The sequence below is a fragment of the Ictalurus punctatus genome, chromosome 11 (genome assembly GCF_001660625.3).
Source record: "Ictalurus punctatus breed USDA103 chromosome 11, Coco_2.0, whole genome shotgun sequence".
NCBI lineage: Eukaryota > Metazoa > Chordata > Actinopteri > Siluriformes > Ictaluridae > Ictalurus > Ictalurus punctatus.
Window position 1 is genome coordinate 18,884,009 of NC_030426.2, and position 27,190 is coordinate 18,911,198.

General features: G+C 39.5%; 1 protein-coding gene across 4 annotated transcripts in view; it reads right to left on the minus strand.

Annotated features, from left to right (window-relative positions):
* Positions 1-27,190, minus strand: part of pde4ba (phosphodiesterase 4B, cAMP-specific a) — a 177,191-nt gene that overhangs the window by 68,989 nt on the left and 81,012 nt on the right. Inside the window, exon 1 of one of the 4 annotated variants that reach the window (XM_017479949.3) lies at positions 11,312-11,406. The exons of the other annotated variants lie outside the window; for them this stretch is intronic. Within the exon in view, the coding sequence (XP_017335438.1) occupies positions 11,312-11,391 (80 nt within the window). The 5' untranslated portion in view covers positions 11,392-11,406. Of the gene's footprint in view, positions 1-11,311; positions 11,407-27,190 lie in introns of those variants that run through there. 4 annotated transcript variants of the gene reach the window in all.

Genomic DNA, 27,190 nt, shown 5'->3' on the forward strand with positions numbered 1-27,190 from the left:
GATTGAAAACATGCAGCCCTGGTTATTCTTCAATTTGTACCGTATATGAGCACATTGGAGACATTCATCTGGGTTTTATAATAACTCATAACAAGGGAAGCGCACCAGGAAGCGCAACGTCAAATCTGACAACAAATCTGCCATAAGAAATAATTATATCTTCCAGGAAGATTTATTTTTTTATTTATTTATTTTAAAGAACATGTTTTGGATGAAGCAACTAATACAAATGAGAGCACTGGAAAATGTATGGTATGGTTGTCTATAGAGCATGACCTCTTGTACTCTTACTCATATAGTCCTCTCTGATGAAATCTTAAATGCCACGCTAAGTTCTCTTTACAGTAAACAGAATGGAAACTATTCCATTGAGCGCTGATAAATGGGAACAGAAACACTGATCCACCCTACCACACACACACACACACACACACACACACACACACACACACACACAGAGTTCAGTAAAGCATTCATCTCAAAGCATTAAAGACAGGTGTAAGAAAACACTGCTCTGCTTGTGCAAGTCACAGCTATTAAGCCGAATGAATCACTGCGGCACACGCTTTGACGGATCAGCAGCGACACTCCATAACTCACGGCAGCGGATCATCACTGTCACCCTGAGAGGATCAGAGCTCAGACGCTGTCTCCTGCTTTCATTTTTCACTGCGAGTGACTGAGGAAACGATTTCGCTCTGGTAGGCAAAAGAGCCATGGCCTGTGTCCGTATTTCAGAAAGAAGGCGATTCTTTCGGATGGAGAACAGAGAAGGCAGAACAGATGTAAAGCCCGAGTCGTGTGCCTGAGAGACAACTACGAAAGTGGAGCCTGGCCAGACGGACCAGTACGGACGGCGAGCGTGATTCAGACGAGAACAATGCTCGAGTGTCGGGTGTCTGGGTGAAAAGATACTCGCTTTCGATCAGAACAAAAGAAAGCTGAGTGAAGACAACACCCAGGCACATCTTAGCCCATTAATCTGTCTACTGATCATAAAAGTAAGACCGAGACAAAGAGAGATGAGGAAACACATAATGTGATTAGATTATGGTAGTAATCTGTTTTTTGTGTGTGTGGAATAGAGTACCTTTGGGGTAGCACAGGTGGGGGGTTGGATTCTGCAGCTCAGTCTCTCTGTGTGTGTGTGCGTGTGTGTCTAACAGTAGCAGTCTCAGCTCCATCAGTCATCATTAGAGTTTCATTAGAGCAGTGTCTACAGTACAGTATCCTGGAATGTGAATAAATGATTTTTCTTTAGTAAGCGCTTTATACTGATTGTTCCAGAGCCAATCCCGGAAACACTGGGATTAAGGCAGGAATACACCCTAGATTGAATCTAGGGTGTATAGAATGTGTAGAATGGAGCCTACACAGGGCTCCATTTGGGGTAGTTTAGAGTAACTAACTCACCCACTGGCATGTTTTTGGGAGATAATGAGTGTTCATATACATTACAGCAAAGTGAAATTCTTTTCTTCGCATACCCCAGCATGTCAGGAAGTTGGGGTCAGAGCGCAGGGTCAGCCATGATACAGCGCCCCTGGAGCAGAGAGGGTTAAGGGCCCAACAGTGGCAGCTTGGCAGTGCTGGGGCTTGAACCCCCGACCTTCCAATCAGTAACCCAAAGCCTTAACCGCCAAGCCACCACTGCCCCGCCAAGCCACCACTGCCCCGCCAAGCCACCACTGCCCCGCCAAGCCACCACTGCCCCGCCAAGCCACCACTGCCCCACCAAGCCACCACTGCCCCACCAAGCCACCACTGCCCCACCAAGCCACCACTGCCCCATAGAGACATAGAGACATAGAGAGAACATATGAAATGCCACACAGACAGTAACCTGAGCTACAGATCGAACAGCTCCGGAGGTGTGAGAAAGAAACGCTATCTGCTGCACCACAGTGCTGCTCAGAATATAATCAAACGATTAATACAAGTATTTTTATCAACCCAGACTCCTTTGGGAACTGACATTTTTGTTAAATAACTAGAGCTGGCACTCATCCGATAGCCAGAGAGAGAAAAAAAAACCACAACATAGATCGGATATCAGAGAAAACAAATGGCAAAGATTGTAAGTTATTTATTCTTGGCTCTAGAAATGTTTAAACTTAGAAACTTGGCTTTTCGTTTGTTAGGACTTATTTGATTATATTTATACTTTATACTTTATTATATTTACAATACAAGTGATTTTCATGTGAATGAGATACACTGAAGTGCGCCAATTTAAAAAATAAACATTTCAAAGCTTAGTAGATATCAGATGGTTATCGGTTTCGGCTTATTCTCAAGGTTTCATTATCGGTAGCCTATCGGAAAAGAAAAAGTGGTATCTCGTTTGACATAAAATGAAAGTTTTGTTTCTCAAAGATTGTACCAGCACTCGCACATAGAAACACCGATATTTATTTTCTGATCATATGACATCACAGAAGTTTCTAGCACAGCAATAAAATCATTACAGATCCATCCATCCACTTTCCATTGCCAATTGTAGCTGGGCACATGATGGCTTAGTGGTTAGCATGTTCGCCTCACACCTCCAGGGTTGGGGGTTTGTGTGTGTGGAGTTTGCATGTTCTCCCCATGCTATGGGAGTTTCCTCCAGGTACTCCGGTTTCCTCCCCCGGTCCAAAGATGTACATGGTAGCTAATTGGCATGTCCAAAATTTCTGTAGTGTATGAATAGGCGTGTGAATGTGTATGTGTTGTGTGCCCTGCAATGGATTGTCACCCTGTCCAGGGTGTACCCTATGCTCCCTGGGATAGCCTCCAGGTTCCCCGCAACCCTGCAGGGTAAGCAGTATAGAAAATGGATGGGTAGATGGAACAATTGTAGCTGTCTAAAAGGATTTTACACACACACACACACACACACACACACACACACACACACACACACATACATATATATATATATATATATATATATATATATATATATTTACATAAAACGATTAAGGGCTACCACAGAGAGACAAACTGATGAACCACATAAAGTTCACTAGGGGGCAGCAGTGCACAAACACAATAATCTCAATAATATGGCATGTGTGGCTTGCATCAACTCGGGGGGAAAAACCCCATACACAGTATGAGAGAGCCAATTAGAGAGACCACATGCTGATGTTCTTTTGGGTCCATGTGAGTATTATATAGAAAGTGGTTGTAGGTCAACCGCACTCTGTTTATTAAAACCATTTTATATGTAACTATCTAAGCCATATTGAGATCAACATGAGCTGGGCATAAATTGATGGAACAGCAGATGAAATATTTACATAATGCAAAAACCAGACAGACCCCCCTCCCCCCTCCTGCTCATTTGTTTTTCTGTGTGTATTAGCTCTATTATTTGTTACTTTCTCTGACTAATTTTTCCTTATTGTTCTGTATCGCTGTTCTATCAAAATTCAATAAAGATAGTGTTGGAAAAACAAAACAACAACAAGAAAAAAACAGGCAGACCCACTAAAACCGTGACTCGCCCACATATAGCATGTTAATCTCACCAATTGTTTATCGATGTGTCAGACAGAGAGAATGAAAGAGAGAGCCTGTCATCTTTGAGTCATTACGTTCCAGCTGAATGAAGCCACAGATAAGAGGAAAATGACAAGTTTTTCACTGGATGGCTTTTGGCTGCATAAAATGAATAAAAACATGAATTTGGCTGAAAGTCAGAGAGAAAGAGAGAAAGTGAGACAAAGAGAGAGGGCCCCATGCTCCTCCTCACATCTACTGGTGGTGCTGCCTGCAGGTCTGAGCAGGACTGCAGAGTCATCACGGACAAGTCTAAAGCCAGATAACGCAGATAACAGACCCAGCCTGAAACATCCTGCAGCTCACACACACACACACAATATATATATATATATATATATATATATATATATATATATATATATATATATATATACACACACACACACGCAAACACACCCACATATATACATACATACATACATACATACATGCACACACGTACACACACACTAGCAGGACAAACACCATACTAATATCACACACTGCTAAGAACAGCCTCAATTCTATGTGGCATGGATTCCACAAGCTTTGGGATCCTGGTCCATGTTGGCATGATTGCATCACATTCATAATGCAAATCTCCTGTTCCATCACATCCCAGAGGCGCTCTTTTGGATTCAGATCTGGTGAATGGAGGGGCCAGTGAAGTACACTGGGAACATTGGCATGTTCAGCCTCAGATTCCTGCTCTTGGCTGACAGAAGTGGAACCCAACGTGGGGGTGGTGGTGGTAGCTCAGTGATTATGACATTGGACTACTGATCGGAAGGTCAAGAGTCCAAATCCCTGTACTGCCAAGCTGCCTTGAACCTACGTGGGTCCTTGCGCAAGGTCCTTAATCCTCAACTGCTCAGTTGTATAAATGAGATAAATGTAAGCTGCTCTAGAAATGCCAAATAACGTAAATGTCTTCTGCTGTTGTGTATTCTAAGATGCCTTTGTGTTCATCACAGTTGTAAAGAGTTACTGTAGCATTCCTGTCATTTTGAACCAGTTTGGCCATTTTCCTCTAATCTCTCTCAACAACGAGGCCCTTCGACCAACAGAACTGCCACTAACTAGATGTTTTTTGCCTTTTGTACCAAACTGTATAAACTCTACATACTGTTGTGTGTAAAAAATCCCAGGAGAACAGCAGTGTCTGAAACACTCAAGCCAGCCTGAATGGCATCAAAAACCACACCAAGGTCAAAGTCACCGAGATCACATTTTTCTGCATCCTGATGTTTGATGTCAACATTAACTGAAGCTCTTGATCTGTAGCTGCAAGAGTTTGTGCATTGCGCTGCTGACACATGATTGACTGATAGGATAATTGCATGAACGAGCAGTTATTCCTATTAGTGTATAAGCCATCAATTTACAGTGCCATTCATTTTACTGTAATAACTCCCAAATTCCAAACAATGGAATATACTGCACACTGCTTAAATAAAAAAAGAAAAGAAAAAAAAAGGAAAAAAAAATATATTAAGCAAGGAGGTCAGTGTGCTAAAAGAACATTTGTTCTTTTCTTCTCACTAGCTTCTGAATGAGGGTGACCTTGGAGCCAGTACATTACTGCTGGTGCCAGTGGACTTCGGACAATACTTCTCTATGTTTCCTGATCAAGGGTGAAATTCCTGCCTGCTGTGAAGCAGACTGTCTGATCCCTCAGGTCGTTTTCAGCTTGCTTGGTTCACTTCTTATTTGGTGCTGATCGCTGCCCTTTCCACTATGTGGGCTGCTGTCTCCAGTAAAATCTGTATGGTTTCCAGCTGGCCTTCATTCTGCACACATGACAGAACCAGTGCAACCTTTATCTCTGGATTTCCTCCATGGTTGTGGGTTGCCGTTCACATCTTTGTCTTGTTTCGAATGTAGGAAAACACAATATTTGTCGCAAACATTGGAAGACCTTGAGCTTGTTAAATGTCTGACTTGAGCAGCCTACAAGTCTCTAAGCTCTACTTCGTTTAGAGGCTACTTAGGGACCCGAGAGTGTACGAGAAGTATACAAAATCATTATTTTTATTTACTGATCATAAACATACTGTACATCATGAAAAAAAAAAACTTTCAGAAATCTTTTTTTTTTTTTGTAATTACATTCCACTTTGAAAAGCCAATGTTCTGTTAGGATAATCGTTTAGGGATTACACAAAGGAAGCCTTATCTGAAATCAGAAGCAGGAAGCCTTTTAAAAGGCCTTCCCTTTAACTAATAAATGATGACTGCTTCTTGGATTTTACCTTGAATCAAAGAAAGATTTTGTATACTCCATTTATAACCAGATGGCTATAGCCATGGTGTCAAAAGCTTTTAGGGAAGGAAAACCTCCAAAATAAGGCCCAATTAAAATGAGTCACTTGGCAGTTTATTTTATTTTATTTTTTTTTATAAAAGTTAATAAACAGCCACCCAGATGAATCAAAGAATGAATGCAGCCTTATTGGGTTCTCACACTCAGCCTTATCGTGATGTTCAGTAGTGACAGTGATCGCATAGAAGTATAATTAAATTCTACACTTAATATTGTTGTCACTCTGGTAGAACTATCCTGGCAGCTTGATGGGCTTGGTGTATTCTATTTTCTAAATTTACTGCATTTATGGGAGCTTGTGTATACAAATCTGAGTGTTGTGGATAGGGAGGTTAGTTGGGTCTGTTATTATGAGTACTATATAACAGAATCCAGTAGAAGACACTGATCATTATATTTTTATTACTCTGATTATAATAGTTAGGTGCAAGAGTAGACCAAAAATACAATTTTGTGATTTCCCCCCTTTTACTGTAGCCAACTTTGATATAGTGGGGAATGTCCGTCCAGTTCAAACAATAACATTTTTTAACCAAAGAAAATATTTCATTAACGTTAAAAATTTCAGCGCAGTACCAACATGCATGAGCTAAAGCAAGTCCAACCTCGTAGCTACATAAACAGGCATTCGATCTACTCAGTAGCCAAACCAGGATATTTTGCGAGGTGGAAAGGAACCGGAGAACTTGGAAGAAACCCATGTGGACACGGCGATAACATATGAAACTCCACACAGACAGTAACCCGAGCTCAGGATCAAACCCCAGACCCTGGAGCCATGAGGTGGCAACACTACCTGTTGCGTCATCACGTCAACCTACTTAAACTATTTATGCATCAATAACTGACAACAGATTCAGAGCTGTATAAATCTAACACAATGGATATTTTCTGTTGTTGCCTTCATGCATGTGGTTTACAGAAATGTGCATGAAATGGTGTGAATACTGTGAGATATTACACGTCCTTTGCTAGGTGAGATGACACAGTACGTCATTGAAAAGTTGCTTCCCAAACAAGCAGGGGCTCAGTGAAATACACTTTCAGACAAAAATTGTGTTGCTCTGTTCCAACTGTGAAGAAAGCCACAAGGTTACCCAACCTCTAATTGAAAAATGGAGGTATAATAACATCAAAGTCCGGAAGAGATAAGACGTAGGATGAGTGATCTTTTGGCTGAGCAGACCTCATGATCCTGAGTAAGGGAGAGAAAAGGGCAGCATGCAAAAACTAAACAGTGAAAGCCGAAAGGTCTTGACTTGCAATCGGAGAACACAGCAGGCTCAATCCGAAAGCTTTTCAAGCCTTCTACTTACGCAGTGTGGCACCCGATCTTACCTAACATCACACATAGTAACACTCCCGTCTACGGAGCTTACAAAACAACTAGATAATCGCCTGAAACACTACACAACTTTTAAGCTTGTTTATGATAAATAATTGGCCCTATTACATGTCGAACACCAAACATGCAATATTCATTCCCTAGTCAGGAAAGACATTTCCTCAAAGGCTGCGTGCCAGACAGAGTATATTTCCTAGCTTTAAATAAGTCTCTGAAGTATCTCAAAACAATAAAGCTAAACGATATATTAATGCACTCATTCTAATATGTTCCCGTTCCTATAGTAACAGCTAATTCACTTGTATGATCCACATTCTCTAAACAGAATAACAGACAGATAAAAGTGGTGTTTTTTTGTTTTTAAATAATGCCGTTTTCTGTAAGGAGACATTTACTGAACATTTATGGAAGGAGTCTCCAGTGTCTGGACTTTGTAAAGGTCTCCTCCATAGGAGAGTATTAAGAAATGTAACTATAAACAGATACAAAAAATATGAGGTGTCACTCTTTAATAAATAAATAAATAAACAATCGTGTAAAAGTATGCAAATTGCCATGGGATAAGAAGAATAAAACACTTCAGCATGTGCAGTTATAGGAAAAGAATCAACTCTGATGTGAGAGCGTGTCGCTACATGTTTTCCTCCTTACTGTACTTATTGCATTGGCAAACACTTCTGAATAACAAAAGCTTACTGCTGCAAAACTCTTCACACATATTACTGGAGTTCACAGTAGAACACCCTGACACCTTTTTTTGTTGTAAAACACTTAACGCAGTGCGACACCTCTAAGCACAATCTTTTGTGTCTTTTTTTTCTTTCTTTTTTTTTAATACATAAAGCATATACTTCTGGATATCAGTGAAATGGCATTGACCTTGCCAGGAAATTTCAAACTGGCATTTTCTACAGAAAACACAATGCAAAAAGGAAGTGATGCACCTACAGCCCCATTGGGTGTATGACATGTCTAAAGATGCCAGTTAAGTTAAGAAAGCACACACAAATAAACATGTGAAGAAAAACATGGGGCCTGTATTAGGCTGCTATACAATGGAGAAGAATGAAGGAAGAGGAGAGTTTAGATGTAGAGATAGAGGTAGAGGTAAAGGATGAAAAAGAATAGGAGGAAGGCCTTGCCCAAGGAGACAAGTAGTCTCAAAAGAAATTCAGGCTACATTTGTTGACCCTACACTGACCGTGATTTCACAGTGAGAAAAGCCAGAGTTTTCGGCTCGAGACAATAAATGATCTCAATGCAAAAAAGAAATGATGGGGAGGATTGAGCTTGTTTAATTAGAAACACATTGATCGGACAGTTCTGTACTTTGTAGTTTTAGACACCTCTGTAGTATCAGAGAGCTCTGTAGTATCAGAGAGCTCTATAGTAACAGACAGCTTTATAGTAACAGATAGCTCTATAGTAACAGACAGCTCTGTAGAATCAGAGAGCTCTATAGTAACAGACAGCTCTGCAGAATCAGACAGCTCTGTAGTAACAGACAGCTCTGTAGTAACAGAGAACTCTACAGTAACAGACAGCTCTGTAGTAACAGACAGCTCTGCAGAATCAGACAGCTCTATAGTAACAGACAGCTGTGCAGAATCAGAGAGCTCTATAGTAACAGACAGCTCTGCAGAATCAGATGGCTCTATAGTAACAGACAGCTCTGCAGAATCAGACAGCTCTGTAGTAACAGACAGCTCTGTAGTAACAGAGAACTCTACAGTAACAGACAGCTCTATAGTAACAGACAGCTCTGCAGAATCAGACAGCTCTATAGTAACAGACAGCTCTGCAGAATCAGACGGCTCTATAGTAACAGACAGCTCTGCAGAATCAGACGGCTCTATAGTAACAGACAGCTCTGCAGAATCAGATGGCTCTGTAGTAACAGACAGCTCTGTAGTAACAGAGAACTCTACAGTAACAGACAGCTCTATAGTAACAGACAGCTCTGCAGAATCAGACAGCTCTATAGTAACAGACAGCTCTGCAGAATCAGAGAGCTCTATAGTAACAGACAGCTCTGCAGAATCAGAGAGCTCTATAGTAACAGACAGCTCTGCAGAATCAGAGAGCTCTATAGTAACAGACAGCTCTGTAGAATCAGAGAGCTCTATAGTAACAGACAGCTCTGCAGAATCAGAGAGCTCTATAGTAACAGACAGCTCTGCAGAATCAGACGGCTCTATAGTAACAGACAGCTGTGCAGAATCAGACGGCTCTATAGTAACAGACAGCTCTGCAGAATCAGACGGCTCTATAGTAACAGACAGCTCTGCAGAATCAGACGGCTCTATAGTAACAGACAGCTCTGCAGAATCAGACGACTCTATAGTATCAGACAGCTCTATAGTAACAGGCAGCACTGCAGAATCAGACAGCTCTGTAGTATCAGACAGCTCTGCAGTAACAGACAGCTGTATACTATCAGACAGCTCTGTAGTATCAGACAGCTCTGTAGTATCAGACACATTAGTAGTAGACTTTAACACACTGTGGTCTTTGAGATATCCCATAACCATGACACAATGCAATCTGTAAGATGATCTGATGTGGTGACACACCAGCTGTCTTATTACAGTCAGTGTTCAGTATCTGTTAGATCTATGAAGGACATGTCTGTACAACAGAAAGTAACAACAGAATACATAATCAGAAGTATTCATCAGTGTCCGATCATGTACAGGTTTTCTATGTCTACATGTGTGTTTAGAGGAAGGATGACTGTAATGTGGCTTATGAAGTCTAATACATGATGATGAAGTTGGTTTTCTTTTCACATAATCATACCCATTATTTCACTATTTGTGTGCTTGTGTGTGTGTGTGTGTGTGTGTGTGTGTGTGTGTGTGTGTGTGTGTGTGTGTGTGTGTGTGTGAATAAGCAACACGGGACCTCAGATTAAGTTTAATTCTAATTCTCTCTATGCAAGAACATAGCCCCTGTAGACCTTTTGCAATATGAGATGCCCTGCGGTGGCCACAAGCTAATAAAGGAACATTTAGCTGTGCCCTTTATTATAGAGCCTCCTGCCCAGTGAAATGCCCTCAGCATGAATGATCCTCTGGAGGCACACAAAATTACAGACCCATTCTTAGCCTGCCACAGCATGTCTAATCAGTGTAAAGGGCACAGCTTGTACAAATAAGTGTACATAAGTGCGTGCACGCACACACACACACACACACACACACACACACACACACAAACAGCCTCATGCATATACCTATATACAGTTTGGTGCAAAAGTTTGCATCCCCTAAGTTTCTGATAATGTGGTTCTATTCCATAATTTATCTCTCAAAGTAGAAAGCCAAAATGAACATTTACATTTATATAACAACAAAAAGTTTTGCTTTGTCTCTCTCTGTGTTTGTCCTAATTTGAAGAATGTACTGTATGACATCTGGAACAATTATAACATACTTCGAGAAGAATATTACAAGTGAGAGGAGCCAAATGGTGCTCAGAGAATAGCAAGGATGTTGGAGGTAGAGAAAGACAAGGAAAATGTTTTATTTTGAATTAATATTATTTCATACATTATTTGACCATTTTGTTTTACCTGGTATAAAGCATACATACATACATACATACATACATACAGATGGTGACAAATTAAAGGAAAAAACAGACAGAAGCATCACTGCAAATCAATACAAAGTTCTTCTGACTGCTCACCTTTACCATATAATGAAACATTTCTCTTCTGATACGAGTGGTCTCTTCCAGGATGACCCCACCCCCATCAAGAGGGCAGAAGAGCTCACTGAATGGCTTGATGATGAAATTCGAAAATGATGTAAATCACGTGCTATGGCATTCAATGTGAATGGGGTTCATCATCTCCATTACAGTTCCAGATGCTCGTATAATCAATGCCAAAGTGCCTAGAAGCTGTTCTCGGGGCTCATGGTGAACCAACACCTTGCTAAGATAGTTTATGTTTTTTTTTTCCATGTAATTTGTCACCCATTTGTGTATACATGCATATACAAACACAGAAAGCCTGTCCAATACATAGAAAATGCAATTTGGTTGTGTTGCGTGTTGAAAAAGCTGCTGGACACTAGCCACCCTCCCAGCAGCAGCGTAACACTCACCAGACCCAGGAATGGCGACGGTATGAAAACGTGCTCACATTCAACGAAGCCTTTTTGTCCTCCGGCAAAGCCAGAGCCATCACGTTCAGCTCCTAAGTGCAGGCACCAATCATCATGCAGGGAACTTCTAAATGCTCAAACATATCCTACTCTCTCTTGCATGTCGCTGAAAGGCTAAACTGGCTCCGGTTACAGCGTCATGCTTCTTTCTCTTGACGGGGTTGTGTATCATCGGGCTGCTCTCCCACCTGGCAGGAATTGTATGCCAGTGTTATAGATGCTCACAGTCACTGCTATAAACCTTTGCTGTAGTCATTCGGATAATCCACAACGATGAGGATGTCCAATCCTGAGTAAATAAACTCCAAGCCGGGCCATTGTGAACTGGCCAAATAATTGGTAGGATAAAATAAACAAGACACAACAGCACAAGTGCATCAGGGCATAAGATTATGCATCACTGTGGCTTTAGTGCTGTTTACAACATTGCGTATCCATTCTCTATCCCTTCATAAGTAAAAATTCATTCAGGAATTTGTCCAGTAATACATATAGCTTCTTTTTTTTTTTAATTACCCAACCTATTGAATGTGTAATACTCTGTAATACTTGCATAAGGGGCAGTGGTGGCTTGATGGTTAAGGCTCTGGGTTACTGATCGGAAGGTCAGGGGTTCAAGCCCCAGCACTGCCAAGCTGCCACGGTTGGGCCCTTAACCCTCTCTGCTCCAGGGGCACTGTATCATGGCTGACCCTGTGCTCTGACCCCAACTTCCTGACATGCTGGGGTATGCGAAGAAAAGAATTCCACTGTGCTGTAATGTACATGTGATCAACAAAGACTCATTATAAGTATTCACCCCCCTTGAACCCTGATTTATACTTTTCCAGAACCTTTTTTTTTTGGATAGCTCCTTGGTTTTCATCATAGTGTTTGTTTATGTAACAAACTCTGAGGACTTCCACGTACAGGTGTATTTATATCGAGATCACGCAGCACTTTAATTGCACACAGATAGTCTGCATTCAACAAATTGTGTGACTGGTGACAAATGGTTCCACCAGAACTGATTTAGAGGCTTCACAGAAACAGATACAATCAAACATTTTACAAGCTATATTGCTTCCCACGTCAATATTATGGGAGATTTACGACACAGTCTTAATTAAGTGCGTTTCAGTTCCAAATTGTAACACTACCAAATGGACAAGTTCAAAAAGTGAATACTTACACAAGCCGTTATAATGTGACACTTAGTCTAAATATTCAGTAAAGACTTACATAACAAAAAGGTGTGAAGAATTAAATCTCATGATATAAACAGCACAGAGACTGAACAAATTATTTGACAATACATGCTTTAAGACAGGAAACATTTTCTAGGAAGAGGCTGTGTTTCACACTACTTCACCGACTGCGTGACAGATGCTGTTCTGGATCTGCTCACGCAGGATGATACAAAAAGGAAGTCGTTGGGGTTTTTTTTTTTTTTTTTAGGTTTTTTCCTCAATGCCATACACAGGCTCTTTGCTATTAGAGCAGAACCATCGCTGTGTCCTCACTGCACCGTCTCTTTCGGTTAGCTTCATGTTTAATTCATTGTGTGCTGCAAGTCAACGTGATTGGATTTTCGTAATCATATGAGCCTTTACAGGGCATCAAACTGACTCAGTGATGACGCAGGCACGGTCGTGCTCGAGCAACACGTGGTCTCGCCAAGAAGCTGACTTCCCAATTTCAAGTATTAAATAAAAAAAGGATAACACTTCTTTCTGTGTAAGGATTATTATCATGATCTACATTAGGAAAGAATTCTGTAATGATAAGTGTCCCATAGATTTAAAAAAATATATATATCACAAGCAATTAAATCATTTTTCAAACATTAATGTTTGTTGAAGAGGCAGCTTTTGATTCTTCGATGAATCGCTCAGCTTTTCTCTTTAGCTAGATTAAAATCTCAACATAACTTCACAGATCCGTGTGTAAACTGCGTCTACTGACTTTTCAATGCAAAGTGAATATGTTTGCATACATCTTTAAACAGGCATATGCAAAAGAGCTGGCATTCGAAAATGAAACTGCAAGGAACGAGTTGGCTTAAAATAGCTGTATGTAAGGGTTTCTTCAGTCACTAGCTATTAAAATATTAACTGTACATTTTCGAATAAAATAACGTCAGCACAGTTTCCTGTAAAATACTGTAATGGGAAAATATGCAGTGTAACCATTACTGTAAAAATTGTTATTTACTGGCACCGTCTGCCATTTAGTTCAATTTACTGTAAAATGTACAACTTTACGTATTACGTAACAGTACGTATTTGAAAAGTACGTATTTACACAAAAATATTATATTTAATTTGCTTTTAAACGACAAGACTTTAACCAAAATCCAACAGAGAAAACACACACAAACACACCTTTTATTTTCACACTAGAAGCTGCTACCATCTACCATTAGCTTAAAAGGTGGGAGTTAACTAGCTAGCTCCTTTTGAATAAAGTTAGAACAGAAAAATCAGCAACTTATCAGATGAGCGAGACAACTCATCTGATAATATATATAAGTGGAAAACCTGAAAACTGTTACTATAGAGTCACAGGCACTGGCTAATTTCGTTAAATGTTTTGGACGTTCACATAAGAAATACAAATTAGTCATATGCAGCGAAGTATTTTCAATAGGTAACGCAAAACTATTTGAAGATGGGAAAAGAATTTTGACGTCTCTACTCATCCACTTCTTACTGAAATCAAAAATGTTGTGGATGCCGTTCCTAATTCCTGTAACTAAACATTTGTTGTGTTTTCTATTCATTTACCCTAAATGCACTAAAGTAAAATACAGTTAAACAACATGCATTATGGGAAAATACAGGTATTTCTAACTAATTCAATATTAAATTAGTCTTTAGAGCAAAGGTTGTAAGTCTGGGTTTGCTAATACATGATGTGCCTTGCGTAAGTATTCAACCCCCTTGAACTTTTCCACATATCTAATCAAACAGCATCAAAAAGACCAAGGAGCTATCAAAACCAGTCCAAGTTTTAAAACACATTATTTAGGTTTGTTCTCTAACAAACTCTGGGGCCTTCCGGGAGCAGGCGTATTTCTATAGAGATCACACGACAATTTAATTGCACACAGGACGAGTACATTCAGCTAATTATATGACTTCTGATGCTACAGTACAGATTGCACCAGAACTAATTTAGGAGTTTCGTAGCGACAGGGGTGAATGGTTACGTGATTTAAACTTTTATATATTTTATTTCTAGGTAATTTTACAACGTAAATAAACATTTTTACAAACTGTACAGCTCCGTCCAGCCCCTGACCCAACCCCCACCCCACAGTAAAAAAATCAAATACACACACATATATATTTCTGTGTGTGTATTTAATTTTATATATATATATATATATATATATATATATATATATATATATATATATATATATATATATATATATATATATATATGCAGAATCTGGAAAATCTTAATACTTTTAACAAAATAAAAGGGATCATAAAAATCCCATGTTATTTTTTATTTAGTCCTGTCCTGAATAAGCTATTTCACATAACAGATATGTATATACATATAGTCCACAAGACAAGATAATAGCTGAATTTAGAAAAAATGACCCCATTCAAAGTTTACATACCCTTGATTCTTAATACTGTGTGTCGTTACCTGGATGATCCACGACTGCTTTTATGTTTTGTGATAGTTGTTGAGTTAAACTGCCCACTTTTCTTCAGAAAAATCCTCTAGGTCCTGCACATTCTTTGCTTACCCCTTATTTTGACCATTAAGAGCCAGGGAGATGTAAACTTTTGAACAGGATGATCGGTGTAAATTGTTCTTATGTTGTTTAAAGACCTTATTTTTTCATTTAGAAGATGGGAAAAGAACTTCTTTAGCGTTATTTAGCTTCCTTCAGAAGCTAAATAAGATATTTACATTTCTCCCAGAAGACAAAATAATAACAATTTACACCGATCATACTGTTCAAAAGTTTTGGGCACAACTGTAATCCTACTTACGTAAGTCCATTTCGGTTCCAGGTTGTATCAATACAAAGTGTGGAAATGTACAAGGGGGTTATATACTTAAGGCACTGAAAATGACCTTCAAAAGCTGCTAAGGCTTTTTGGTTAAATGTAATTACTGTCAAACACAAACACATTTGCTGTTACACTCAAACCTCATCATTAACCTCACTGACATGTTAATTATCGTAGCATGGCTTATCTTACTGTCATGAATGAGAGCTGGGCAGAATTCTGCAATGCTGAAAGATCGAAGTGGCTCCGAGGGGTTTCATTCCATTAAAGTATTTAATAAAGCAGTCTATTTTAGCTTTAGAATACATTATTTTCTTCGCTGAATTTCAAAGTCCTAGTGAAGCAGCCATTTAAACGGATGCTTGCATGCCATATATCAGTGGTCGGGAATCTATGGCTCGCGAGCCACATGTGGTTCTTTGAGAAAAATCACGTGGCTCTCCAGGTGTCTCAACCTTCACCAACAGATCATCATTAAAAACACATAACCAAAGATAAGTTTCCGGCAGGAAAATGCAAAGTCAGTTACAATTTCTTTGTTGTTCAGCCTTCCACAGTTAATGAAAAGTCAGTCTGCAATAATATATTTAAAAAGTTACACGTGTCACGACACCAATCAATGGCAAACCGCTTACGTTTCTATGGTAACCACTCGCTCTCAGATTTAAGCAGCTACCTAGCTAGTTTTTGGAGATGGTGATAAGGAATTTGGTGTATCTGTAGTGACTGGACTGAAACATATGCTTGCATTGAAAGCTCTGGTGGACAGCTGTGTCTGATTTGCACAGAACGTATTGCCTCTTTTAAAACAATGGACAGTTAAGAGACATTTTGAAACCCACCATGCAGATTTTGCAGTTAAGTGTTGATTTGATTGAACAGGGTTTGCAGTAAGCGGGCCTGGTTGTGTCTAGTCCAGCTGAACCCTATTATGAATGCAGTTTCATAGATTTGGGGAATTGGTAATTATGGGGGCAAATACATTTTCACACAGGCCCAGTTGGTACTGGATAACTTTTTTGATTCAATAAATAACTATCATTTAAAAACTGTATTTTGGGGTTTACTCAGGTTGTTTTTATTTTATCTTAGATTTTGTTTTAATTTCTGAAACACTTTGGTATGAGAAATGCATACAGCCTTATTTCACTACTTACAGTTACAAACAAACTTGTAAGAAATCTAGTTTTATTATTGATTAATTCCACTTTATTTTAACTAAACAAATCTTTCTTCCATTCTGAAAGACTATCTGCTGTCACCTCATTTCCATCGTGTACTGAATCATTGCTTTCGTAGCCACTTGCATGCGATTACAGGCATGCAAATGCAGTCATACACACACACATACGCACATGCACGCACAAGCAACCTGTCACGCCTCTCCTGGAAATCGAATCCCTTTAACGCCCTGCCTGTTTCCATAGCAACCAAGTTTGCACCCCTGGATTCCTGGTGTTTGATGGAGAGTAAAATTCTCTGAAGCCTTATTGTGCTTAATGTATGACATGGGTGTGTGTGTATGTATATGTGAGAAACATCTTGAGAAACACCTCACATATAAAGAGGCTGTACAGAATTTACAACCTTGACTTTAAGTGATACGATGATAACAAAGCATATTAGAGATATTAGATAATTGCCCAAGAGGGATCTATATTTACATCTGTATGCACCACAATGCTGTCACAAGGGCAGCTGTGTGCGTATGTGTGTGTGTGTGCGTGTGTGTGTGTGTGTGTGTGTGTGTGTGTGTGTGTGTGTGTGTGTGTGTGTGTGTGTGTGTAACCAGACAGACAAAGACAGATGGGGTTCCTCTGTTTCAGTCACAATAATTGGCTAGGTCAAAAGGGGCAGCCTGGCATTGTCTCTCACACACACGCTAATGGCCAAAACGAGTACAGATAATGTGCACAAAAGAATGCAAGCAAGCAATAGAGTTATTGATTTAAAAAAAAAAAAAAAAAAAAAACTCTTGCACTCCAAATAGTGAAGACATAAGCTCAGCATGTTTGTTCACAAGCCTGTGCAATAAAGAGTCTATTGCAATGCAATGAGTATATGACGCAAGCAAAATAACAAAGAACTCCTTAGCTGGCATAACTGTAGGGTATCAGATGACTGATATACATCTCTCTCGCTCTCTCTCTGTCTGTCTCTCCCTCCTCCTTGAACCTAGTCTTAAATTGGAGATGCATCTGGATTTTTTTTTTATCCTTCAGCAAGGTGTTGAACAAATCAAACAAAAGCAACTGAAATATTTCAACACGACGAATGCTTCAAGTGGTTTCCCCAAACTCAACTTAATGAATTCTCCAGTCTCGAAATTAAAAAAAAAACAGGTGTTGTCTCAAGCACACCTGATGGAACTAATCAAGGGCTTCATTAGTTGCACCAGGTGTGCTTGAGCTGGAACACATGAAATACCTGAACTGGCTAGGGGCAGAAATTTATGAATTACCTGAACTGGCTAGGGACAGAAAATGTATGAAATACCTGAACTGGCCAGGGGTAGAAAATGCATGAATTCCCTGAACTGGATAGAGGCAGAAAATTAATGAAATACATGAACTGGCTAGGGGCAGAAATATATTAAATACCTAGACAGGGCAGAAAAAGGACGCCATCAACGGCTGCAACCAGAAGATATTATAGTTTCTTATACATACAGGAAGTACAATACTACCTGTGTGTGTCTAATAAATGACAAATACACTCTTAGGAAATATCACCTGCATGTGTATAGTGCATATAGAGGGTCCATTTTAGCAGTAAAATTCTACATTCAATGCTAATAATATAAAAAGCATTACAATGCATGTGAGGAAAATATTGAAAAATGTGGAGTTTACACCAAGCCGGTCCCTTTTGCATACTTCAATAATTTGTGAACTGAACTGCAGTCGTCACTACTCTAAGAAATAGGGCTTTATACTGTGTATAAGTGAAGAATCAGCTCTGCAAATGCTTACATCCAGTCAAAAAAAAAAAAAAAAAACACAACGTTGGCAAAAAATTACATGGACATTGGAAAAATCAAAAGAAACCCTCAACCTTTCCGTACAATAGCAGTCCATTCAGAAAAGCCAGCATGACCCAAGCAACACAATGCAAACTCACCCACATGACCCTGCACCCGGTCCTCTAAAGGACCTCAATGGTGACGTGAGTCTTTAATCTGGGGGGTGTTTGTGTGAGGGTTCAGTTTACCTGCAGCATTGTTACCAAGAGCCTGTGTTTACCTCCCTTTGTGTGGGTCTCGTCTCCTGGAGCTTGGCATTCTAAATGAACTGAAATATCTAAACACCGCTCCATAGAAACTAAACTCACAATGCTGAAAACAGACAATTTGACGATCTGTCATTGTCAAGGCCTGAAATATTTTCTCTGTGCTGAAATCGTGCAGAGTCTGTGTTTGGGGGGGGGGATTGGGGGGGGGGGGGGAGTTTTGCAAAGATTGAGTTTCTCCTTGATCAGCTTTAAAGTCCCAAAATTGTGAAGTGTTCACACTGAAACAGCTGCCATGGGGAAAGTAAAATAGGACACTTGCAGTATCAATTATTAAAGGCAGAAAAGGATACATCCTTTTCAGGGATTGTACTTGAACAAAAGTGTGATTTTCTTTAAATCAGGGCTGCCCAAGTCCTGTCCTGGAGGGTTACATTTCAAGAGAGTTGAATGATTTTCCCTGCCCAAAGATGCCCACTGAACCTGATCCGTAACTGTTGCGCTCAATCTGGTTTCTCTGCCTGGACCTCTTTGAACTATAAGACATTAATGCCACTCTGATCAAGTCCACCTTGGCCGCAAAACACCTTAACTCAAACCTTCCACGCTGTTATATAAAATAATTCCCATTTTGCAAAATGTGACCACACAATGTTGTACATAGACTATCTGAGAAGCCTAACCCTGCCAGAACTCACAGTACTAATCACTGGTAAGAAGTTTAGCTAATTGTGTGTGTGTGCATAGTGAGATTGGATGTATTCACTACTGGTATTACTCTTAGCTATAGATTTCCATCATTCAATATTTAGATTTTACACTGAAGTACTCACTCTAATGATATCTAGATTAGGCACGATTTCACTCTGGATTTGAGTGGACCGAGTGCCCTTCATAATAGGCTGCAAAGTATGAATGAAATATTTAAAAACACTCCCCTAAATTAAAAATAGGAAACATTCCACTTTGGTGGCGCAGAGAGCCTGTCGTCTTTAAATTGAGGCTGGGTGCTTAGAGACAGTCACTTGTCAGCACCATTATATCGTCAAACTGAGGGGGGAAAAAAAAAAAAAAAACAATCTCACTTGAGTTTACAGCTGACCCATTTGGAGCTGATGCAATCACGCCAGCTGCTGGGCTGCTGAAAAGTCAATTGGGCCCTGAAGCTCCTTATGTGATAAAAAGAGCTGGTAATTTCTGGATGGCACCAGAAGTGTCCATTAATTGAAAGCTCATAACTTCCAGAGGGAGAGAGAGGGAAATAGATAGCTTTGCCATAAGTAATAGGGCCTTAGCAATAGCCACTCTAAGCTCTTTGTGGTTTTATGGCTTGGCTGGCAGAGGAGCTATGTTAGATCCCAGTTAATTCCCCATACATTCTCAAGCTTGAGTTATAGTCCACAAAGAGAAGTGAGAGGGGATAATATCTGGATGAAATTGGCCCAAACTGCTAACTGTGTACCCAGCAGAAACTGGTGCTCATCTACTTAGTCAAGTGTCACCGGGGCTTGATACAGAATAGATGAATAAAATGATCTGTACTGTATGTGTTCTAGTCAAATCACTTTAAGGCTCAAGTCTAAGTAGAGTCCTAAGTCAGGAGTTTTCAAGCCCAAGTCAAAATTTCTCAAATCCAAGCTGGTCAGGTCCAAGTCCAAGTCAGGAGTTCTCAAGTTCAAGACAAGTCTCAAATCAGGAGTCCCTTTAGTCCTAGCTAGCTCTTAAGTCAGCAGGTCTCAAGCACTAGTAGAGTTCTCATGTCCAAAGCAGACCTTAGATCAGCAGTTCTCAAGTCATGTCAGTCACATCCAAAATCAATTGAGTCTCAAGCCAGTACCTCTCAAGTCCAAGACAAGTTTTAGGTCAGGAGTTCTCAAATCCCAATCACGGCTCAATTTAGGAGATCCTAAGCCTAAGTCAGATTACAAAATCAGCAGTTTTCATGCCCGCATTAAATTCAGGTCATCTTCACCCCCAAATTCAAGACAAATCCAAAGATCAATTCCAAGTCTACTTTCACATCATAGATACATGAGTACAAGTGAAGACTAACAACTTATTACTTGCATCCAAACGGCACGCTTACATGCTGTAACTCAGGTTACGTCACTGGTACAGAGCCAACTCTGGGTCACAAAAGAGTATCACTGAGAAAATCTCCACTTTTTGCCAAATAGTATCAAATATTATTCCTCATAGATTTACCCTAATCAATTTTGTTACATTTTCATCTCACTTCATGCATAGGTGGTCGACAGACATGTGTGTTGCATGTGTTGTTTTTCTCACTACCAAATGCTCCCTCTTTCCCTCTCACTCTGTCTCTATGATCAGGAACACTGAGAACGTGATGGGACAGATGGCAGCAATTGGCAAGGCTGAGGCCATGTGTGGCGTGGGCATAACCGCTTTCCTCAGAGGCCTCAGGACACTAGGGGCAAGGTGGTTTGGAACGGCATGCCCCACATACCAGCATGGGGCAAAATATGACTGCAACCTGCTCTCGTCACTTTCTTGGGATGAGAAAGAAAGAAGCAGATGTTTTAAAGCCCTCAATGGCATCTTGTTGCACTCATAAATGTTCATGGTCATAATGGATTACACAAGAGTTCACCATAATTCTAGTACAAGTAAATATGCCACAGCTATTCATAGCCGGGACTACAAGAGAGCAAAACTAGCCATGCTCTAATGGGTGGGAGGGATGTCATTACACTCTCTCCTGTCAATCAGAGTGACACAAGCCAATTTTGGTCTTCTCAAGAGAGCAGATAGCTCTTTCCTCTGAGTGTCTTCAGCTGCTCTATGATGTAGCATGAGCGGCAGTTCGAACAGATGTGGTGGCTGGCTTTAGGTGTCTTGAAGGAAGTATGTGCCTTCATCTACCCCTGTTGGTAGCTGTTGTGTGTTGGAGAGAGCTAGCGAGTGGGTGGGACAATGGGGAATGGTGGCTTAGTGGTTAGCATGTTTGCTTTGCATTTCTGGGGTCGGGGGTTCAAATCCTGCCTCTGCCCTGTGTACACAGAGTTTGCATGTGAATGGGTGTGTGTGTGATTGTGCCCTGTGATGATGACTATTATATTTACACATATACATATATATACACACACATATACATTATATATACACACACACACATTATATATATATATATATATATATATATATATATATATATATATATATATATATATATATATAGATATATAGATAGATAGATAGAGAGAGAGAGAGAGTTGAGAAATTCAGCCTTAACCCAGCTGGACAGATGTAGTGGGGGACCAGAGCTGAGTGTAGAGGGGGGTATTAAAGAGCATTCTTACATCTGGATCATGAGTCGACATGTGGAGTAGAAGACAACAAGACAGGAAATCAGACAGCAGCCAGACAGTAGCCCAGACATCAGCCAGACATTAGCCAGTCAAGATCACCAGTTGAAGACATTGAAATAGCCAAATATTTATACAAATCTATAGCACGGTCTTAATATTGATTACATATACCATAAAAAATATATTTTAAGGACTTTCATCCCTTTTCAGCATTGTGCCTTTTTGGTGTTTTTTTTTTTTTATGAACCCCACCCCTGTAACAGTCACACCGCTGCCCTGACGCACTGGTCCAGCCTGTCGCCATGGTAATGGGATACGTGAATGTGTGTGTGTGTGCGCGCGCGTGTGTGAGGAGAATAAATCTCTGAGTGTCAGTACCATATCTCTATCCAATGCATCCCTGGGGACAGAGAGACTATTGACAGGCATTAGATGCTTTTCATGCAACCTTATGGATGAGTGTGCTAGTCACAACACTGCTATTAGCCAGAATGTCTAGAACTAATGAAAACAAACAAACCTACTGACAGACGGTTTCTCACGGCAGATTTAACGTTATTACATACACCTCTAATTAGTGTATATGTTTCTAACCACTAAGGCTTATTGTCAGTCTGTATTGTAAGTCTGATGACGAATAAAAGGTAGACATTTGTAATATTATTTATTATATATTATATGCAAAGTAATTAGGGTTTTATTTTATTTTATTTTTTTTAATTTCTTGCTACACAATAAACAAATGTTGCCTAGTTGTGTGCCTTTTATGTCCTACTGTATGGGGATCTTACTCAGGCCATAAACACAGATATTCCCATGGATGTAAATGTAGTATTTTGTCCCACGCTAGATTTCAACAGCAATAAAGTCATTGGGTCAAACCTGAGCTATGCCTCTGAGCAAAATATATGCATTGTATCAACTGAGGAAAATGCAATTGTTCACCATGTAACCTCTCCTGCTGTTAGCAATGGTTAACGATAATTATATCTTGCATATGGTGAGATAAGACAGGTGCGGAAAAGTACATACACGTTACTCCTTCATGGCTGAGTGCCCACTCCCACTGACGCAGCAGTCTGTAGCCTTGTATAATTGAACCTGGCAGACCAATTAAAACAAAACCAAAGTGATGATTTATTATCTCGAACACACAGTCTGGGGTTGTGCAGCATCCACAGGCCTCACTGGTGTCACATATTTAGACCCTTCTTACACATCCTTCCTGTCAGGTGAAAGCAAGCTTTAATGCTGCTGTTATGAATCATTTGACAATCTGTAAATTCTGAGCTTAATTATGTCTCTCTTACAGAACACTTGGGTTGAGTATGTGTGGCTGAAATTTCCCTTTGACATCTATACACAGTTGTGAAAAAGACATCTATACACAGTTTACGGTCATTCCCTACAGCAAATAGCTATGCAACGAACTCGCACTTAGCTACCGTAGCTACCAACGTTAGCAAGACTGACTGATTTCTTAAACTAGCTCCTTTCATGACATGAGCTTCACAGGAAGATAGCTAGGGCATGGTTAAAAATTAAATACAAATATCTCCACACCATTTTGGAAAATACATTCATGGAGGGGTTAAAGTATGTTATAGGTACAGTATACAAAAAAATATTTTAATAATATGTCTTTATTTATTTGTCATATATACATTACAGCACAGTGAAATTATTTTCTTCACATACCCCAGTATGTCAGGAAGTTGGGGTCAGAATGCAGGGTCAGCCATGATGCAGCGTCCCTGGAGCAGAGAGGGTTAAGGGCCTTGTTCAAGGGCCCAACCGTGGCAGCTTGGCAGTGCTGGGGCTTGAACGCTGGACCTTCTGATCAGTAACCCAGAGCCTTAACCGCTAAGCCACCACTGCCCATTGTATGACCAAAAATATATGGCATGTCCACCACCATTGCCCATGTATATGACCAAAAGTTTGTGGACACTCGACCATAACACTCATATGTGCTTTTTGAACATTACATTCCAGATTTAGTCCCACTCTTCTGGGAAGGCTTTGCACTAGATTTTGGATCGTGGCTGTAGGGATTCGGATGGATTCATTCAGTCACAAGAGTGTTAGTGTTGTCAGGCACCGATGTTACGCAAGGAGGCCCGGGGATCAATCGGCATTCCAGTTCATCCCATTCGTGTTCAGTGGTGTTGAGGTCAGGGCTCTGTGAATGCCACCAGAGTTCTTCCACTCCAACCTTGGCAAACCTTGTCTACATAGAGCTTGCTTTGTGCACAGTGGCATTGTCATGCTGGAACATGTTTGGACTGTTTTATTTCGAGTGAGGGAATTTTTCTTTTAATGCCACAGCATCAAAAGACATCCTATACAATTATGGACTTCCAACTCTGTGGCTACATTTTGGGGAAGACCCAGATGCATGTCCACATACGTTTGGCCATATAGTATATATGGAGAATGTTCGAAGCAGAATGAGTAATAAATTCTCTCTTTCTCTGCAGCACAGTTCCATTCCTCGACTCCCTAGTGTTAGCATTGCACTTTCTACATTATCCTTCTATACACAGATAGCTATTTTATCCCATAAGAGCTGAATCATTGTTATGTGTGCTTGCTCACTAACACGATGAGATTGCATAACACAGCACCCTCTGCTAGCGGCTGTTTCACAATTGCATTCACTTATACTATGACAGGCTCAATAAGTCATGCTAGGGCATGAACATGTGCCACACACACGTATACTTGCTGCTCTGTAATCAATATGCATGCACACAAACAGGCATGCACACACACACACACACACACACACACACACACACACACACACACACACACACACACATATGCAGTGTGCAGCTGTGATCTGAGATGTGAATAGTTATAGCAGCAATTTAACGAGGATTTAAATAGGCCTTGATGAGTCGCTATTGTACATTATCTGAACACTGCAGCATGTCGGTGGGAGTCCAAAACCACATCCTCAAGTTAAGACTTATGTAGGCACCCACCCACCCACACACACACACACACACACACACACACACACACACACACACACACACACACACACACACAAAGTGCTAGCATGAGGAAATCAGCTCTCTCAGGTGTCATGGAGACAAGCCCAGTACCATCGTGCATGAGAACATATGTGTGTGTAGGGATGTGTGTGTGGTGTCAGTTATGCTACATCATATGCAGCAGGTCATACGATGACATTGCACTCTATAATCTTTCGTTCCAAAACCTTAAACCTTTAGTCTTTATATGTCAAACTGCACAAAAAATCCTCTCTAAATAAAAATAAAAAGGATACAACAACGGACAGTTGATTGCTATACATCGATCTACAGAGAGAGAGAGAAGACATTTTAAAGTGGGAAAATAAAAGCAAGCGGAAGGATGTGAGCCTGGGAGAAAATCGAATTAATGAGCTCAGAATAGATCTGAATACTCCCACAACCGCTGAGGTCTTCCACAGAATAAAGCTGATGAACCATGAAATATAGACACATGTACTCTCTCTCTCTCTCGGGCTGGATGGTAATCGATAAAACTGTATTTTGTTCAATACTGAAATTCTAATTACTTATCACATTTATTCAGGTAATATAGGAACAGAATCATTTCATTGCATCGTTATATGGCAGTCCCCTCCGAAAGTACTGGAACAACAAAGCCAATTCTATTGCTTTCACTACACACTGAAGTCATTTGGGTTTGAAATCAATAGATAAATACTATATGAGACGATAAATCAGAAATTCAGCTTTCATCTCCTGATATTTACATCTAGATGTGTTAAACAACTTAAAACATGGCACCTTTGGATGGCAGAACACCCAATTTTTAGGCAAACAAAAGTATTGGAACAGAGAGTCTTAAAGTAAATTTAATAATACTTAATCTCAAACCCAAATGTCTTCAATATATAGTGAAAACAACAGAATTGGCCTTGCTGTTCCAATACTTTCAGAGGGGTAATACATACTGTAGTATTTTAAAAATATACACATTACATCATTACCATTAAAATATACACCATTACATCTTATTTTTGTTTCCAGCTTATAGGCCTGTAATGTAAAATGTAATAATATGTTCAAATGCTAAACATACTAAGAAATAGATCCCCGCTGTTTGATATGTAATCAACCAAACAGTTAAAGCATATGAATGAGGAAACTGTGAATTAAAAGGATCAAAATTCATCAATATTATGGTTAATAAAAGTTATTCACTGAAGAAACCAATCATAATTTTGATTGTGACACACATTCAAAGGTGAAGGCCAACAATGATTATTTACTATATATCTACATACAGCAATCAGATGTGTGTGTGTGTGTATATATATATATATATATATATATATATATATATATATATATATATATATATATATATATATATATATATATATATATATATATATTCACACACACACACACACACACACACACACACACACCCCAATATCAGAGCTCTCTGTACACCGTAAAAAATGACACCTAAGCAAGTGAAAATATCTTGAATATAATTCGAATTATCTAGTATTTCTTATTATAAGATACAATTAATCAAATATAAGATTATTAAATCTATTTCTGGATATTTTAAAAATTCTTTTCAAGCTTTACAGTTTTTTGTTCTATTGGTAGATAAAATTTGTTTCTCTCTAGAAATCAGTGCTTAAAATGATCAGCCAATACAACAGACTACTTCAAGCTTGGAATTAGTAAAAATGTCTATTATTAGAAATATATTTTTTTAGTAATCTTATATTTGTTTTCTTGATATCCTGTAATAGGAAATATTAAATAAATTTGAGTATATTCAAGATATTTTCACTTGCTAAGATATGGTTTCTTGCAGTGTATCAGCTGTATATGTACATGTTTTCTACGTAACTGACCATACTCTTCTGCAAGCTTCTATTGTTAATCAGTCCGTATAGTTTTTTTTTTGGTGTGTGTGTGTGTGTGTGTGTGTGTGTGTGTATGTGTGTGTGATTGTTGCGGCCAAAAATGCTTGATTTTGCTTCATGTTTTTTCAAAATTTGCGATGCAATTCGCAGAGTTTTTTTTATTTATTTATTTTTTTTAGAAAAACTACATGGCGAAATTGCAAAAAAGGTTGGTTAGTGGAGTTAAATTGTTATTCCAAGTCTTTCACAGTGATGTTCGTGGGTAAATGAGAGCTTTTATCTGTACTCATGTTCGACACACCTGAATTGAAGAGGACTGAATGCGCATTGTGAG